The 17,732-nt window shown below is 43.4% G+C and overlaps 1 protein-coding gene across 4 annotated transcripts in view; it reads left to right on the top strand.

Moving 5' to 3' along the window:
• Window positions 1-17,732, top strand: part of Ptpro (protein tyrosine phosphatase, receptor type, O) — a 210,808-nt gene that overhangs the window by 120,699 nt on the left and 72,377 nt on the right. For all 4 annotated transcript variants that reach the window (XM_017592851.3, XM_039108278.2, XM_039108279.2 and 1 more), the window contains exons 3-7: window positions 2,747-2,905; window positions 3,882-4,034; window positions 6,203-6,646; window positions 8,587-8,748; window positions 13,514-13,710. In XM_017592851.3, the coding sequence (XP_017448340.1) occupies window positions 2,747-2,905; window positions 3,882-4,034; window positions 6,203-6,646; window positions 8,587-8,748; window positions 13,514-13,710 (1,115 nt within the window). The remainder of the gene's footprint in view (window positions 1-2,746; window positions 2,906-3,881; window positions 4,035-6,202; window positions 6,647-8,586; window positions 8,749-13,513; window positions 13,711-17,732) is intronic.

The following is a 17,732-nucleotide window of genomic DNA, read 5'->3' on the forward strand; positions in this document are numbered from 1 at the left end:
CATTGAACTGAACACGGGGACCCCAGTGGAGGGGTTAGAGAAAGGACTGAAGGAGCTGAAGGGGTTTGCAACCCCATAGGAGGAAGGACAAAATCAACCAACCAGATACCGGAGAGCTCCCAGGGGCTAATCCACCACCAAAGAGTACACATGGAAGGACCCATGGCTACAGTTGCATGTGTACCAGAGGATGGCATTGTCTGGCATCAATAGGAGGAGAAGCCCTTGGTCCTGTGAAGGCTTGATGCCCCCGTGTAGGGGAATGCCAGGGTGGGGCAACGGAAGGAGTAGGTGGGTGGGTGGGTGAGCACCCTCATAGAAGCAGAGGGAGGGGGGATGGGAGAGGCAGTAAGGGGATAACATTTGACATGTAAATACATAAAATATCCAATAAAAAGGAACAATGACATTACAATATAAGGTTATTAATATTGTAGATAATATAATAAACATTAAGTAATACAGGCTTCATGTAAATGGAGAAGACTTTCAAAACACAATGGAAAAGAAAGACACCAAATTTAAGGTAATATGTTATCTCCAGTCCCAGTGGAGGAAGAACGGCCCTGGGTTTGTTAAATGTGTGGGGAAGATTCAAGTACACTTTAGAATTTTTTGTTGTTGTTGGGTTTTTTGTTTGTTTGTTTGTTTAAGCAAGATCCCATGTAGTAGAGGCTGACCTCAAACTTGATATGTAGCTGGAGATGAAGACTTAAACTCCTGATCCTCCTGCCTCCACATACCAACTCCTGAGATTACAGGTGTGTGGCCCATACCTGGATCTATGTGCCTTGCTACTTTGGAAAAATAAGAGTTTCCGAGAGTAAGGAAGTAGTTGATGAAGAAGGGTGCCAAGTCAATTGTGTTGTCTAGCAGCTCCATTCTCTGGTCCAGCCTGGCACCTCAGAGCAGGAAGGCATCAGTGGAAGAGCTGGTGGAGAAAAAGAGGATTGAATTATTGGGATCTTACTTGGTCATCCCTGAAACATGGGTGGACCAGGTTGATTCAGTGTATGACACATGACATAATTTCCAACTGTAAAAGAAATAAGGATAGTGGTCGGACAGGGAGTGAAATATTTTTAGCCTGGGCACTTGGGTTCTATTAGTAATCCTTACATAGACTACACCTAGGCATAGGGCTGACAGTTTTCAGCTCAGGCATGTGTCATAAAGCTAGGAGGAATCTACCCGACACACATGTAAACAGGGTGATAACGTGCTTTTACTTTAAAGCTTAAACGGCTCGACCGCAGAAGATCAGGAGGAATCATAAACAGACAAACATAAGCAAACAAACAAATACTCTTGTGTATCTTGAGTTTAAGTTTGGCAATGGTTGACCTCACACCTCAGGGGAGCAAGGAATGACTGGCTGTTCAAGCTCCCGTTTCGGTGACTAGCGGGAACCTTAGTAATGGTTGGACTCTGGCCATGGTGGAGTTCACACGGTGTAGTTGTTATGAGCTTTTAGCTTCTGCTCTGGTTGTTTCCTCTCCTTTTACTTTCAGTATTTTTGTTTTTGATTCACTGACAGTTTTAAGCATGTAAATAATGAGTTTTATGTTTATGCCCCTATCACCATCTGGTTTCCCCCACTCCCTCTTCTGTTATGAACATTTCTTCCTTACAAATCTTCCTCTGGTGTGTGTGTGTGTGTGTGTGTGTGTGTGTGTGTGTGTGTGTGCATGTGTGTGTGTGCGCATGTGTCTGTGTGTGTGCCTGTCCCTGTGTGAGTCTGTCTTTCTGTTTATGAGTGTGTATGTATATATATATATGTGTGTCTGTCTCTCTGTCTCTCTGTCTCTGTCTCTCTGTCTCTTTCTGTCTCTGTCTGTCTGTCTGTCTATCTGTCTCTCTCTCTGTGTATGTGTGTGCATGTACATGTGATGCGCCATCCTGGGCATCGAACTCCAGTGCACTGAAAGAGTAGTATGGCGCTCTTAACCTATGGGCCATCTCTCCAGACCTTATAATATTTTTTATAAAATTATTCAAATAAAATATATCTACTATCTCTTTTGGAAGTGTGGAGAAACTGTCTATTTACACAAAAGTGATGTTTGTAGGGCATATAAAAGATCACGAGCTTCTTAAAATGTGTGTTTCGAATGTTTCATGATAAATTAAGACCAAGCAAATTAAGAATATTCTTAAGCTCCTGTAGAAAGGGTCTTGGTGAGCGTGATATAAATGACTGTATGCAGGACGCTGAGTGGTCGCTACTCTTTTCCATAACAGAAAAACCTCCAAAGTCACAGAAAGAAACAAATGATCACATAAATATTTATCATTGCCTACAGCCAAATATATTTTCTGTTACCTGTTACTGATAATCTAATTTTGTTGTCACAAGGAAAGGGAAAAGGAAGAATTTGCTGATACAGACAGATGCTACCACAAACCTCTTAGACTGCACATGACGAGCAGTATAAACTCCAGGTCTGCATCATGTTCATCTATTGAAATCAAACTTAAACAGTTGTGGTCTCTAATGTCCAAAGCTGTTGTAAGCAAGGAACAGAAAGACGAGTCTAGAACTATTTCTAAAGCAGACGGTGTCATCTCAAATGCGCTCTGTTAACTGCTGCCAACGCTAAGGCCAACACTTCGTGGGCGAACCCTGAGAAGCTCGCTGTGAACGGAATTTAAACATAATTATAAATGTGGGGGTAAGATGGTATCAGTTCATGGATTAATGATGTTTCTCCCCCTCCCCTCCCCGCCACCTCTCTTTCCTTGGTAGAACCCTTGCCCGTAACCAGTGTGTCTATATATGACTATAAGCCTTCTCCTGAGACAGGAGTACTGTTTGAAATTCACTATCCGGAAAAATACAACGTGTTCAGCAGAGTGAACATCAGCTACTGGGAGGGGAAGGATTTCAGGACGATGCTGTACAAAGGTAAGATGCAAGGAGGTTGGAGAAAATCGTGGCCTTTTCTTTTCAGATTTTTTTCTTTTTCCGGATGATCTTCTTGCTTACGCTAAGCAAGAATTCACTGAGGAATTCTTTACCTACAAATGAACCATTAAGAAACAGTTATTGACTCAAGGAAATCTTCTTGTGAGGACTCAGAACATCCGGCTCATTAGTCGAGAATTGCGAGCCATACATACAATGCCGAGAAAGTCTCAGATTGGTTTGAAGTATAAGTTGTTCTTGCCAAAGGCAATATAATATGCCTGCTTCCGGAAATAAAGTCAAAACAATTTAGCAAAAACTTCGTTTACAACAGTTGCCAGCACGAACACCCCAAGCGTCTGTAGCAAGTGGGCAACTTGCACCCCATTTCCTTAGAGAGGGTCCGAGATTATTCTCAAAAACTTGGGGGGGTTGGGGATTTAGCTCAGTGGTAGAGCGCTTGCCTAGCAAGCAAGGCCCTGGGTTCGGTCCCCAGCTCCGAAAAAAAAAAAACAAAAAAAACGGGGTGGTATTTTGGGTTCCTATGTGACCACGCACCACATAAACCAACGAACATTTTACATGAAACACTTTCGACAACAGAAAAACATCCCCCGTAAAATGGCTGGGAAATTTTGTCATAAAGGAGTAAAATACTTCAGTTTTTCTCTTAATAAAGAGCCAAATTAACCTAACCTCCATAATTCTTGCACAGACAGAACATTCGTAAGAGAGAAATCAATTTAAATTGTGTTGAATCTTGTTAGGAATGCTGACAGGGAAAAAGAAACATTTTCAGGATGAAGGGCCCAGGTTCCAATTTTCTCTCTAGTCTTCTAGTCTTTATTGAGCATGCCAGACATACTCAATAAAGGAAACACTATTCTGTGGATATTTGAATTTAACTGGGACTTTCTCCAAGTATGCGACATTAAGAAGCTCCTAATTTTAATGTGGCTGATCCTTTCCTGCACAGACTTCCTGAAGGGGAAAACCGTGTTTAATCACTGGCTCCCGGGGATCTGCTACAGTAACATCACTTTCCAGCTGGTTTCTGAGGCGACCTTTAACAAAAGCACCCTGGTGGAGTGCAGTGGTGTGAGTCACGAACCCAAACAACACAGAACAGGTGAGTCACCAGACGAGTCCGACGGCATCACAAACAACTGCGTTTTATTGTTGTATGATATATATATATGTTCATATACATACATATATAAATTAGGTTGCTATGTATTCATTTTTTTTTTTGGTTCTTTTTTTCGGAACTGGGGACCGAACCCAGGGCCTTGCGCTTCCTAGGTAAGCGCTCTACCACTGAGCTAAATCCCCAGCCCCTATGTATTCATTTTTAATGCTTCTAAGAATTTTTTTCTTAATAGTTCTAAGAAACCTTTGGTCACATAACTAAGGGAGAATTTATTTTTATGACAAAACAAAGTTTGTGGCCACATTAAAGATACCTAAACAAAATACGCAGGAGGAAAAATCTAAAATAAGTAACTGTAAGCTTAGTTCTTGCATGTTTTAATAAAAATGTGGGTGATAGTCTTAAATGGTGTAATCAAGCCACACAGCTGGACCCGGTAGATATTCTTATTCTATCCCGTGACCAGTGTCCACGTAGAGGAAAGGCAGACAGCAGACGTCCTAGCCTAGATAATTGACTCCTGAAAGAAATCATTAGGACCCAGGCATATATAACATTTTCACTGCTAATTCTATTAGCATCAGTAATACGGAAAGCAACCGTGGAGCTCGGAAGAGTTGGAGAGGAAGGGGTTGGGATCGAGAGGATCAAAATACACTGCAGAAATTCTCAAACTACTAAAAGGAAACACAGGAAAGCTATAATGGTATCGGGTCACGGCTAGAGGAATGAATTCATAAAATACATACTACCAAGCATCCATTGCTTAACCGGTGCCGTGTGTACCTGGCGTGTTCAGTGATCTTGCAGAGTCCACTCTCATGAGTTCGGGACTGAGTGAGAACAGAGCTTAGACCTCCCCAACCCCCGCCCCGAGACCCTTTCTGTCTGGAATTCTGACACTAAATGACGAGTTCACCTTACGTTAACATTGGCTAACATATGTGCAATCTTCATACTCGGTTCTGGCAAAGAGACGTTAATAACTACGCTTTCCAACCTGGGTGGTATCCTAACTCGAAGATGACAAGGTAAAGACCAATGAGACAGGCAATCTGTCCTCAGAAATGGTGTCATCTTACTCTAAAGGCAACATGGAGGCAGAATGAGATCCGTGTCACGTGACCGCTTTGACGGTATTTAACAGCACAAATGAGGCGGAGGTTCATTTTTTCCCCTCAAAAGTCATAGAGGAAGGTCTTTGAGGAGCTGTTGAAGGCAGAGAACGTACAGGCTGTCTTCATGATTTGCTGTCTCCAGAGAAAACACATTTCTACGATCCATAGTTCCCATGCACATACAGCTCACTTCGGAGATGGGAAACGAATTTCATATTCCCACACTGGAAGCTGCATCTCTAAGAACCCCCTGGTAGAGCCGGGCTGGTGCAGCTCCATCATATAGAGCATGCATTCCGATAGCTGCAAACAACTGCTTCTAAATTTAGCTTTTCGAAAATGATTTGCAAGGGACGGAGACACATATCATCTTAAAGCAGGATCGTGGTGGGCCAAGGAGTGTTTGCATCACTGTACTCGAGAAGAAGTTAAATTACCACGTCAACACATGCAGTAGAGCAAGTCACCACCCTCGAAGTGTGACTGGTGAGAAGCTAAGAGATAGAAGTAAATATATGTATTCTGTACGATGTTAGAAGCTTCTGTATGGTTGGCTTAAAAACCGTTCTTCCCAACACGTTCTCTATGGCTGCCTAGTTGGCTCAGATTGTAGAGGTACTTAACTACCATGGTTAGCCATCAAAGTTCAACCTCTGACCTGCGGACAGAGTAAAGACAAAGTAAAGACCAATGAGACAGGCAATCTGTCCTCAGAAATGGTGTCATCTTACTCTAAACTGTTTCAAGTTATTTTCAGATCTCCCTGTGTATCATGAGGCATGTGGCTCTCTCTCTCTCTCTCTCTCTCTCTCTCTCTCTCTCTCTCTCTCTCTCACACACACACATACACACACACACACACACACACACACACACATGCACACACACGGTAAAGTTTTTAATTTTTTTCCTGTGTATAAGAAGTAAAATTAAGACACACTCGATGATTGTGTGTTGGATTCATGAATAAATAAATATTCAGTTCAGAGATAAAAGTTACCCGGGAAATGAAAACTCTCTCTTCCACAGCGCCGTATCCCCCTCGAAACATCTCTGTTCGCTTTGTCAACTTGAACAAGAACAACTGGGAAGAACCAAGCGGGAGCTTCCCCGAGGACTCGTTCATCAAACCGCAAGACGCGATAGGAAGAGACAGACCCTTCCATTTCCCCGAGGAAACCCCTGAGACGCCCGCCAGCAATGCGTCTTCCGGCTGGCCTGACCCGAACGGCACTGAGTATGAGAGCACATCTCAGCCCTACTGGTGGGACAGTGCATCCGCGGCCCCTGAAAACGAGGAGGACTTCGTCAGCGTGCTGCCAGCGGACTATGACACTGAGGCCACGCTCGGCAGGACAGAGAAACCCACAGCTGACCCTTTCTCTGCCTTCCCCGTGCAGATGACTCTGAGCTGGTTACCACCAAAACCGCCTACAGCCTTCGATGGCTTCAATATCCTCATAGAGAGGGAAGGTGAGGCCTGGGAGTGGGGAAGAGTAAAATGGAACTGGGTAGCACAGGGTGGGGTGGGGAGTGGGGGACCTCAGGGAGGAAGATTGACGGACATAGTCAAAGGGAGACTTTAATTGCCTGCTTGGTGTAGCCGGAGAGCAGAAAACCAAAATACATAGATTGGATCAGAACCTTCAAATTTGGGTGATTTGCAAATTGCAATGATTGCAAGTTCTACACACGTCTCTACCCGGCATGTCACATACCCCAGGCCACCAAAAAGGGCCTTATGTTTAGAAGGACTTTTTACAAGAATAGGGCCATCAAAACATATTTCAGAACACCCTTAAGGAGTGCTATTTGCCTGTATGCAAAATTGTGGGGCATGTGAGGAAGAGTCTTCCTCCAAAGTGAGTCCTTCTTCTAGATGTGCGTGTTCCTTAGGCAGTTGGAAGGAGTTGCAGCCTTTGGATCTGGTGATCAGATTTGCCCTGAGAAGCTGAGAGTAAGTGGAAAATATGCAGAAGACAGTGTCCGCACTCTAGTCAGTACACTACGTTCTGATCATCCATCATTTGAAAAAAAAAATGTGTGTGTGTGTGTGTGTGTGTGTGTGTGCGCGCGCTGTTTTTAAGACAGGTTCTCATGTAGCCCAGGCTACTCTTAAATTTGATACGTAGCTGAGGATGACCCCGAACTTCTGACCTTCATACCTTTACCTCCAGGTGCTGAGATTATAGGTGTTTGCCAGTATGTCTTCTAAGCTCTCTATTATTATATGTTTATTATATGTTACATATATATGTGTATATATATATGTATATATATATATATATATATATATATCATGTATTCATTGTAGTCCACACATTTGTGAAAATGGAGCCAGCTCCACTGTTGACCACCAGACTTTTTCTGTTATTGTTTGCTAGGACTTGACTAGTGCTCTGTCATTTCTATTTTCCTGTCTGGCATCAGGGTGACATGGGGTTGTCATGTCATCAAGTTTGGAGTTAGAAAGGCAGCCTTCATTTCATGGTGTGCAATTAGAGTCGTGCCGGCTGACTGTGGAAGGTGGTTAATTTCAGTTTAGTGAAATGAGACTAAATATCTCTTTATTCTCAATCCTACGTAATAGTCATCGGCGGCACTCTAAAGCTGCATAAAATTGGAGCTGTCGCTTTAGGTATTTACGTCAAAAGTCGTCATGAGAGTGACGTCATGTGGCTGTCTTTGTTTTGCTTTGTTTTTTGTTGATCAACAGCTCCCTTCATCTTCTTCTGTTCCTCGGTTTACTCCCTGGAACAGAGTGTCTTGTAACTCAGGATACCTTTTTACTGCCCGTTTTCAAGAAAGTTCAATTAAATCGAGCGTTTTTCTGAGAATACTGTGCTCCTTTGAAGTCAAGTAATAAAGGGTTTCAGATGAAATACCACGCATCAGGAGACAGGTGCGGAACAAATATCACCTCCAATGGTGCGGGAGTGAATAGAGGAAGAAAAATAAAACCTTTTAAACTAGAAGTCACGAATATTAAAAAAAATGATAATTTAATGCTACAGGGAATTTGTGAGGTATTTAATGAGTGCTAGTTATTTCTCCTCTTCCAGCGAGGACAGTGGATGCCGCCTTGGCCCACGAGTCCATTTCTCTTTTGTACATGATTCTGTCAGGTGGGTGTGGGCAACATACCGTGCCTCCGTGCGGTGGATTTGAACACTATCATTTAGGTCTGATATTTTACGGGTTTATAAATACAATTTGAATTTGAGTTGCGTTTTCTCACTTACAATCGGCCTTTGCTTTAAAGGTTATGGTTGAGCTTGGAATATAAGAGAGAAGGAAAATAATAAATGCAAATTTTACAAACCTAACCAGTGTACCTATTCCCTGGGCCTCCCTAGCATCGATCCAAGTGTGTCCTCACTCTATTTTCTCTCTGCCTTTCACCTTTGATCCAGGGAACTTTACCGACTATTTGACAGTGGATGAAGAAGCCCACGAGTTTGTTGCCGAACTGAAGGAGCCTGGAAAGTACAGACTCTCAGTGACAACCTTCAGCTCCTCGGGAGCCTGTGAGACTCGGAAAAGCCAGTCAGCAAAATCGCTCAGCTTCTACATCAGTGAGTAGCCAAGGGATGATCATGCACTCACGGGGGAGCTTGAACAATGAAACCCGGGAGGTTGATTCTGCACTGAGGGAGCTACCCAGGAAACTGTGGCGTTAATGATGCTTGGCTGTCAATAATTCAGCAGCCCCAGGAATCCTGGGGATTCCTCAAGGTCAGGAGAGGCCGTTAATCAGGAGGAGATACTTATATGTTTAATGGTAGCAAATCTGCTCAGAAAGTTAACCGTTTTTTTTTTCCCCACTGTTGTGATAATTGAATGTTTATTAAACTGACCTTCCATGCCAGCCATAACCGTGTCTCCGAGGATGTGCACACACAGCCTGGGAAATAGGATTTTTTGTTTGAGGCTGTAATAAAATTTAGCATTATGGGATTATGTGGGGAAAATCTTATTAGAGTATTGAACTTGTGGAGAGCTCAAAAATTTCAAGCCGATTCAAGCCTTCAGGGTATCCAGACAGTCAGCAGGAGAAGGTCCAGTGTCCTCAAGTTCCCAGAGCTGAGTTTTGGGGAGGCTTCTAGCTACACTGTGAGCGATAATAATGAAGGTGTAGTTTTCAGAACTGACCAAGTAATGTGCGTCCACTCTGTAGATAAGCTATGGTTATTGGCAGTCCAAGTGTTAGACATCAGTTACTTCACTTGCCAGATGATAAGTGTATCTTTAGATTAACAGAAAGAAAAATAAGAAAACAGATTAAAGATAATTAAAGATACCCATCTAAAAGTCTGTATAATGTGTCTCCTCCTTCCTAAGAGCCAAATACTACCTTGCTTCAAATAACCCTCAAAAGGTAGGTAGACAGAGACAGGAGATCAGTTCACTTAGCAGTTCAAACACATTAAACGCATGCCCACATAGTGTGTATTCACTTGAGGAGTGAAGCATGCGGCCACCGAGAAGCCTCCAGAGCCTTCGAAGTGACCAAAGGACATTGGGAATGGCCTGGTGTATGTATCAGATATGAGGAATGTTTCTTTATGAGATCCCTTGAGACAGAAAATCAAGATGGGTCTCCAGTCTTACCATTCATCTAAAATTGTTTTGCTAGCCAGGAGGTCACCTCGCCCAGGTGCACAGCAAATGCTGGTGGCTGCCATGAAAGGTCAATTAATAGTGTCCCCATGTTGGCCGTTCAGTGGGTTTCACAACACAGATCATAAATCATAGAACTTAGTATGTGGTGTTTATCGCATTTATTGTGTCATATTTTCTCATGCTAGATTCTAAAACTCTTTGCTTGTTCTGTGTGTATGGGGTGGGACATACATACATACCACAATACATATATATGTTCCACACGTACATATATTCTGCACTTGTGGAATCAGAGGAAAACTCATGGGAATTGATTCTCTTCTTCCACCAAGTAGAACCTAAGGTTCCAACTCAGGCCATTAGACTTCCCAAGAAGTGCCTGACCCTTCTGAGCCATCTCTCTGGCCCTCAGCTCCCTTCTTAACAAGACTTGAAATGCCACTCACAATACATCAGAATTGTTCTTACACATTATTTCAAATAGATGTATTTTATATATGAAAATTTCCTTTGTTAATAAAAGAATGATATTTTATGTGCCTAAAATATCCCATTTAACTGCATAGATGCCTAGTACAGTGTATATGCTTTAAAAAAACAACTAGACCATAGATACAAATACTTATTTATACTTCTTGGGTAGGTGAATAGCACTTGTGGTCCATATTACTGACCAAGCTATTCCGACATTCTGATGAGATTAATAGCATTAAGGTTTATATATGCCACTGCATTATGATTTACATTTGTATACTTGGAGGCTTTTCCCGAAGATGAGAATGTTGGTACAGCCTGCTGTGGTCCTATCAAGAGAATATTGGTTTTCAGTATTGGGGGCTGAATGTAAAGCCTTGTGTGTGACAGACAAGTGCTGCACCACTGTGCTGCATCCTCGGTTCCCTTTAATGCTTTTTATTTTAAGACAGGTCTCACAGTTCTGAGTTCCACATCAGAACTCTTGATGGAGTCTAGATGAGTCTTGATCTCTCCATATGTCTGCCTGGCTCTCCAGGGGATATAGTTTACATTGCCCGACTTGGAAGAACATGCCTAGGATTCCCATTTTTGTCAAAGTAACTTTTATTTCCCTGTTCTAATTCTTGTCTTTGAGGCTCACTGCCTTTGTCTGCTAACCTAGGCCTAATTCTAGAAGCTTCTCGCCTCTGCACAATCTTATCTAGGCCTAGAGTGTTTTCAGCCTCTGAGACTTCCTAGTCCTTTCTGAACTCTGGCTGGCTGCTTCAACTCAGCTCTTGTGGCTCAAACTCCTCTCCAAGCTGACTGCTTCGATCTGGCTTCTCTCTCTCTCTGCCTCTGATTGAGTTGCTCTGCTAGGCCTCAACCTAACCCTGGCAATCTGCTCTAATCTTTCGGCTCCTCATTCTCCAACTCCTTCTTTCTTCGTCTGTGTCTAGCTTGGTCTCTCTCTCTCTCTCTCTCTCTCTCTCTCTCTCTCTCTCTCTCTCTAACCTATCTCTGTAAAAACCCCCTTTTCCTCTTTTTCTCTCTGTACTGCCCCTTAGCACCTTCCCTTTCCTCTCTCTTCTCATGAGAGTTGGTCGTATCTTAACCTGTCAAATCTTTCTCTGATTCATCACTTTGTCTGCCACTCAATTAGATATCACTTTCAAACATGGCTGCTTCCTTCTACCAACTTTACTGTAATTGTTTGGGGTTAAAGGTTTGTGCTAAGCATACCACAACTAGAAACAGGTTCTTTTTTTCAGTAAATAACACAATCTCTGGGCTCATGGTGTGATCAAATATTCTGTAACACATTTTTTTTTCATGAAAATCTCCGAGCTATAGGAAGTGAAACTGTTATTCTCACATGTTTTAAGACCAAGACTTGAACTTAAGGTTGTCTGATGATGTCATATTCGTGGTACTCGCAGTGTTGGCCAGCTATGCTGCCTGATCCAGACACTCACTGTCTCCATGACATTGAGTGGGGCATCTGAGTCTTTGGGCTTCAATCTCCTTATTAAGGCATGAAATCTCTTACTGTGTGTTTACTTTTTTTTTTTTTTTTGGTTCTTTTTTTCGGAGCTGGGGACTGAACCCAGGGCCTTGCGCTTCCTAGGCAAGCGCTCTTCCACTGAGCTAAATCCCCAACGTGTTTACTTTTTATGTATGCATGTATTTAGTTTTGAGCCAGGGTCTCATGCAGCTAACCCAGGCTAACTTTAAATTCACTGTGCAGCTGAAGAGGATCTTAAATTTCTGATCATCTTATCTTCGCCTTCTAAGTGCTGGGATTACAGATGTGGACCCCCAACACGGGTTATGGGATGCTGGGTATCAAATGCAGGGCTTTGCACATTTTAGAAAAACATTCAAACAACCAAATTACACCCCTAGCCCACCAACGCCCCTTTTGCTTCTAACGTTCTGCCTGGTCCATTCACACATAGCAGAAACTTCAGAAGCAACGAATCACTTGTGGGAAGCTGCACCACTGATATGGGAAAGCAAGAACCTTGGGCCAAATTTCAAGCCAACACTTTGCATGGGTCCATAGTATTCCATCCAGGGAACCGTATACATGGTTAAGAGCATGGAGTTATAAAGTTCATTGTGTGAGAATTCCATGCATGTGTATGAAAATGTTTTGATCAAATCCAACTCCTAACCCCTCAAAGCATCGGTTTTTAAAGATCAGACTTCACATTTGTAAATCATAAATCTCCTTAACCCCCTTGCCTGAATTTCTTAATTTAAACTTGAGGTGGAAGACCAGTGCTCTTCTCATAGACACGTGATAAGAGTTGGCAGACTAAAGTATGTCAGTACCTGAGATAGAGCCTGGTTGCAAGGGGCGTATCTGTCTTCCTATGACTTTTACACATCTTTCACTCACAGCCATTTACACTAAGTCTGCATCCATCCCGTTTAATGGAATCAAACTGAATGAGAGAGAGAGAGAGACAGAGACAGACAGAGACAGACAGAGACAGACAGAGACAGACAGAGACAGAGGCAGAGAGACAGAGACAGAGAGACAGAGACAGAGAGACAGAGACAGAGAGCAGACATTATCACTCCTAGTTAAGGTGGAGGAGAAGAAGGTTTATTGTAGATATGAGGGAGAACATGTCCAGAGCTGTCTGTAAGGGTCGGGATGGCTGCTTCCACAGAGAACATCATAATACACACCCCTCACACTCTGCAAGATCCACCCAGGACCTAAACGTCCTCTTGAACCCAGCCAGCCTGCTGCACTTTGGTTAATACAGCCCTAGCCTGTCCTTCAGTTTCTGCTGTGGCAAAATTTAATTTGTTTCCGTAAGATTATGGTAACGACTGACTGAATCTCAGAGCAATTATTTCTAGAAAGGTCCTCCCAGCCAAGGAATTATCAACACCGATGAAATGCCATAGTGGCACACCCTCTGCTTGATGAAGATTTCACTGCGATATTCTCTAATGTGCCTGACAACTGAAATTGAACTCATTTTTATTATTGCTGCTGCCGACACCACTATAGTCTGAGCCAGAGGAGAGGTGGGAGAGTTGAAGGCTGTAGTTGGCAGAGGATAGCCAGAACAAGCACGTCTTCCTTTAAATCTCTTTGTAAGGGTGTAAGGGCGTGTGTGCGCAAACACACACACACACACACACACACACACACACACACACACCCAACGACATCTAGCATCTTCTGTTTCAACTAGCTCAGTATACAGCCTTGTTTTCATTGTGATTTGCAATGCCCAGGCCCCACAGGAGAGTGGATTGAAGAACTGACTGAGAAACCGCAGCACGTGAGTGTCCACGTCTTAAGCTCAACCACTGCCTTGTTGTCGTGGACATCTTCCCAGGAGAACTACAACAGCACCATTGTGTCTGTGGTGTCCCTGACATGCCAGAAACAGAAAGAGAGCCAGCGGCTGGAGAAGCAGTATTGTACCCAGGTAAGAACTGCTAGGGCAAGCACACCAAGTCCCCGAAGGCCACTTGAAACTCAACCTGTGGTGATGGGAGAGGGAATAGTCCCCAGGCCATACTGAGGTTCTCCTAGGGCACTGGAGAGTGACATTAACAAGAACCACCACAGGAGACAGGAAATGAGTGGGCATGGCTGGTCAGTTCCACTTCTCTTTCTGCTTTGTTAGAGGTCACGTTCCCAACGTTCCTATCGCTTCTGCTTCTTACTGAAGAGAAGTTGCCTACTCTGTGTCAAGAGCTTAGAGAAATGTTGGTTCCGTGGTCAGTTTGAAGAGCAGTGCTGTTTTCTAGTGAGATGGACTAAAAATGCGTATAGGACAACTGCACCATGTTCCAGAAGCCCGCACCAGCAACTGATGATGCTTCTGAGTTCACAAAGGAAGGATCTGATTTTCTCTCTTTTTTTTTTTTTTTCGGTTCTTTTTTTTTCGGAGCTGGGGACCGAACCCAGGGCCTTGCGCTTGCTAGGCCAGCGCTCTACCACTGAGCTAAATCCCCAACCCCCTGATTTTCTCTTAATATAGATTGTGAGGAAGGACTATCAACACCCGTCCAAGAAATGCTTCCCTGGGGACGAGATAGCCAAGTTCAGTCTCTTAGAGGGGTTTGGTGTCTGTTGCATTTTTTCCGCTTGTATTTTAACGTTAAAGCAATGTGAAGTAAATAAAACAAGTTTAAAAACAAAAATATATATGAACTTTAAGAATTTTCTCCTCACCAATCCCAACTACAAGTCTTGAAAGATAAATGAGACTAGACAGCCACGGAGAGGGATGGAGCAGGGCAGAGAGAATATGCAAATTGGTGGTCCTGTGATTGGCTAGGTGTGGACACCTACAGCCAATCAGTGCTGGAGCCCTCTGCTCTAGCCTTAAATTCTAGCTTTACTTCTCTTCCCTAGAAGTGTGTGTGTTGAGGATGGGGGAGTGTCTGTTCATGCGGCAAACATCTGAAACATTTCCATTCCTCTTGGGAAAATTAGGCATCTGTGAAATTCAAGGAGTGAGAAATTTTAAATTGATAAGATTGATTCGGGAGCCGTGAAGCGTTGGAGATCTAAACGCTTTAGAACGCTAAGTTAAGTCCTTCCTAGAGGCATAATCTACCCCTTGACTCGTCAAATTAAGGAGTAAATATGCTAAGCAGATTAACTAGCGATCACAGCTCCTTACTCGGCTCATTGGTTTCCTTCCCTGATGACACCCAAAGTAACTGACTTTAAACTGGTGGGAAACGTATTTCCTTCATAGACAGTGACCCGGAACTCAACTGTCCAAGGTACGTTTCCTTCTTGTCCAGTCGGATATAACAGATTATGTATCTTTTGCCTGGGAGCCCAAAACAAAAAGCTCTTATAGCTACTGTAAATTATAGATGATCCAGAGAAGGGCTCTCCAACTGCATTCTCACACCATTCTCTCCCAGTGCAACATTAAACCCTTAAGGATTTTGGATGGGCGAGAGACTGATGTTTAAAGGAGCACCAGCAGGCTGGCATTCCAGGTGTCCTCTCAGTCATTACAAGACTTTCCAGAGAATTGTCACAGTGTTATACCTCCAGCATCCATGGTCCTAACACCACACACGCACAGGCACAAGCGCATGTGCAAACACACACACACACACACACACACACACACACACACACACACACACACACACTGCATGCTCTTACACATAATTTTCAGATGGGAAAACTAAATTCAAAATGTCCTAAGAAGATTGCTCATCAGGCAGAGTTCAGGATTCACATAAGAAGCATGGCATCTAGAAAATACTGGTAACTCTGAGAGATCATACGCCCTCTACTGGCTGTCATGTGCACAGGCATAAATAAATACTTTTTTTTTTTTTTTTTTTTTGTCTCAAGAGAAGCTGGGTAAATGACTCAGAAAACGGGTAAAGCACTTGCTATACAAACGTGATCCTCTGTGCCATGGAAAACCCAGACACAGAACATTCACTGCGATCTCTAAAATAAACGTGGCTCCGATTCAAATACAGAATAAAATCACCTCTCCAGAATTCTTGGGCTCAGAAGGATTTTGGACACTGAGTTGTGGCGGGAGGAGTGGAGTGTTTGTGTATTCCTATGGAGCTCCGAAGGGGTTCAACCATAGCACAAACAAAATATTCATGTGTGTTTCATGTGCACCCCCCACACATAGTCTAAAGGCAGTTTTGAGTAGTATTTTAGTGTTTGTTCGTGACATAAATACTTGTGGTGTGATATTCACTACATTGGTGGTATGGTGTTGCTCAAACCGTTTCAGATTTTGGATCTCGCATTCTTGCATTAGGGATGCTGAAACTGAAGCTAGTCATTACATCCATGGCCTCACTTGCAGGAGTGCTTCTTATATTATACCTCGATCTTCTCTGAGGTACCCTCCCTGCTAAACTCTCCTCTTTGCCCTTCAACTCCATGGATACCTGTGTGATTCTGTATGTACATAAAGCAGTTCCTATGTAGCATTCTGGAGATGGGACAGGTTAGACCTGAGTCTCTATTTCATGAAGCGTACAGCCCAGCCTCTCTTCTCAATAGAAAACTTGCAAGGGTTTAAATCTATCTTGATCATAAGAACATATTCTTCGTAATGAGTGTTTGCATGGAGACAAATCCTCTTAAGGACCATCCTGGAGCTGCTCCTTCATGAAGATGGGAAATTACCGCTTTTCTGTGCTCTGTAAGAAACCGTGTTGACTGCCCCAAAATAAAGGTGCCCTGAGCATTTTCTCAAAAACTTAGCACACTCCCACTACTGTCAGAATTGGAGGGAGTGCCACGTGAGATATGCGTGTATCTTCATTCTTACGTGGCTGTGCCTCAGTCCGTGAGAGCTGTTTGACTGCTTGCAGGAGTGCATAATAATGAGAAAATGCAGACAGACGGACATACCAACCTTTCCTCTGGAGGAAGGAAGAGATGGTGGGCCAGAGAGGTGGTATATATAAGGGACTTCCCAGGAGCCACCCAGCTGACTGGTATCAAAGCAGGGGCCCCCACTCTGGATGATCTGTCTTCACAGCTGCTCATGGTTCTGTAGATATCTTGTGCTCCCTCATGAGGTGGTGATAGGGTGGAGAGACAGCCAACTAGATAGTCTAGAACAGACTACAGCATCACATAAAAGCAGGTTTCAGACTTTGTCTTCACAGTTATCAGCTCTGTCTCTTCTCTGTCTCTGTGTCTCTGTGTCTCTGTGTCTCTGTCTCTCTCTCTCTCTCTCTCTCTCTCTCTATATATATATATATATATATATATATACACACACACACACATATATATCCCTCTCTTTAATGTTATATGTATGTTTTGCCTGCATGTGTGACTATTGTCTGAGCACGGCATGCATGCCTGGTGTCTACAGAGGCCAGAAATCATCAGATCCCCTGGGGCTAGAGTTACTGACTGTTGTAAGCTGTCTTGTGGGTGCTGGGAATTGAAATCAAGATCTCCTGAGAGGGAGAGAAGTCTAGCTTTAACTGTTGAGCAATCTATCCAGACCCCTCATGTAGTTCTTGATGTCTTTATCTGTGATGTTGGGAGAAATCAGTCCTGTCTCACAGGGTTGTAATGAGGGCACATAGGACTGACACAGTGTCTGAAGGGTTTTTTTAAAAGAGGAAAGAAGAGTCAACTGTGGTCATTATTTAGGCTTAGCTGGATATTGTTTGGCTCAAGGGAAAGTGACCCGGTGACTGTCTGGGTCCTGAGTAGGAAAGCCCTGGTGTCTGGAATGGACGTACATCAAAAAGCTAAGGAAGAAAGCATCACAAGGGTGGACACAGGACCACCTCGGACAGAGGAGCCATTGTGCTCATCCCATGCAACCCACCCACCGCCTAACAACAGACTCTGTTTCTTCCAATTGCTCTCCTTAGTGTATTTCCTCCTGTGCTTTTAGCTCAGTAGGGACAGGCAGACCCAGTGCCTTCTGGGAGTCATATTGAATTGAGTTGAGTCCCTGGTATTGAAGTAAGC

The sequence above is a fragment of the Rattus norvegicus genome, chromosome 4 (genome assembly GCF_036323735.1).
Source record: "Rattus norvegicus strain BN/NHsdMcwi chromosome 4, GRCr8, whole genome shotgun sequence".
Taxonomy (NCBI): domain Eukaryota; kingdom Metazoa; phylum Chordata; class Mammalia; order Rodentia; family Muridae; genus Rattus; species Rattus norvegicus.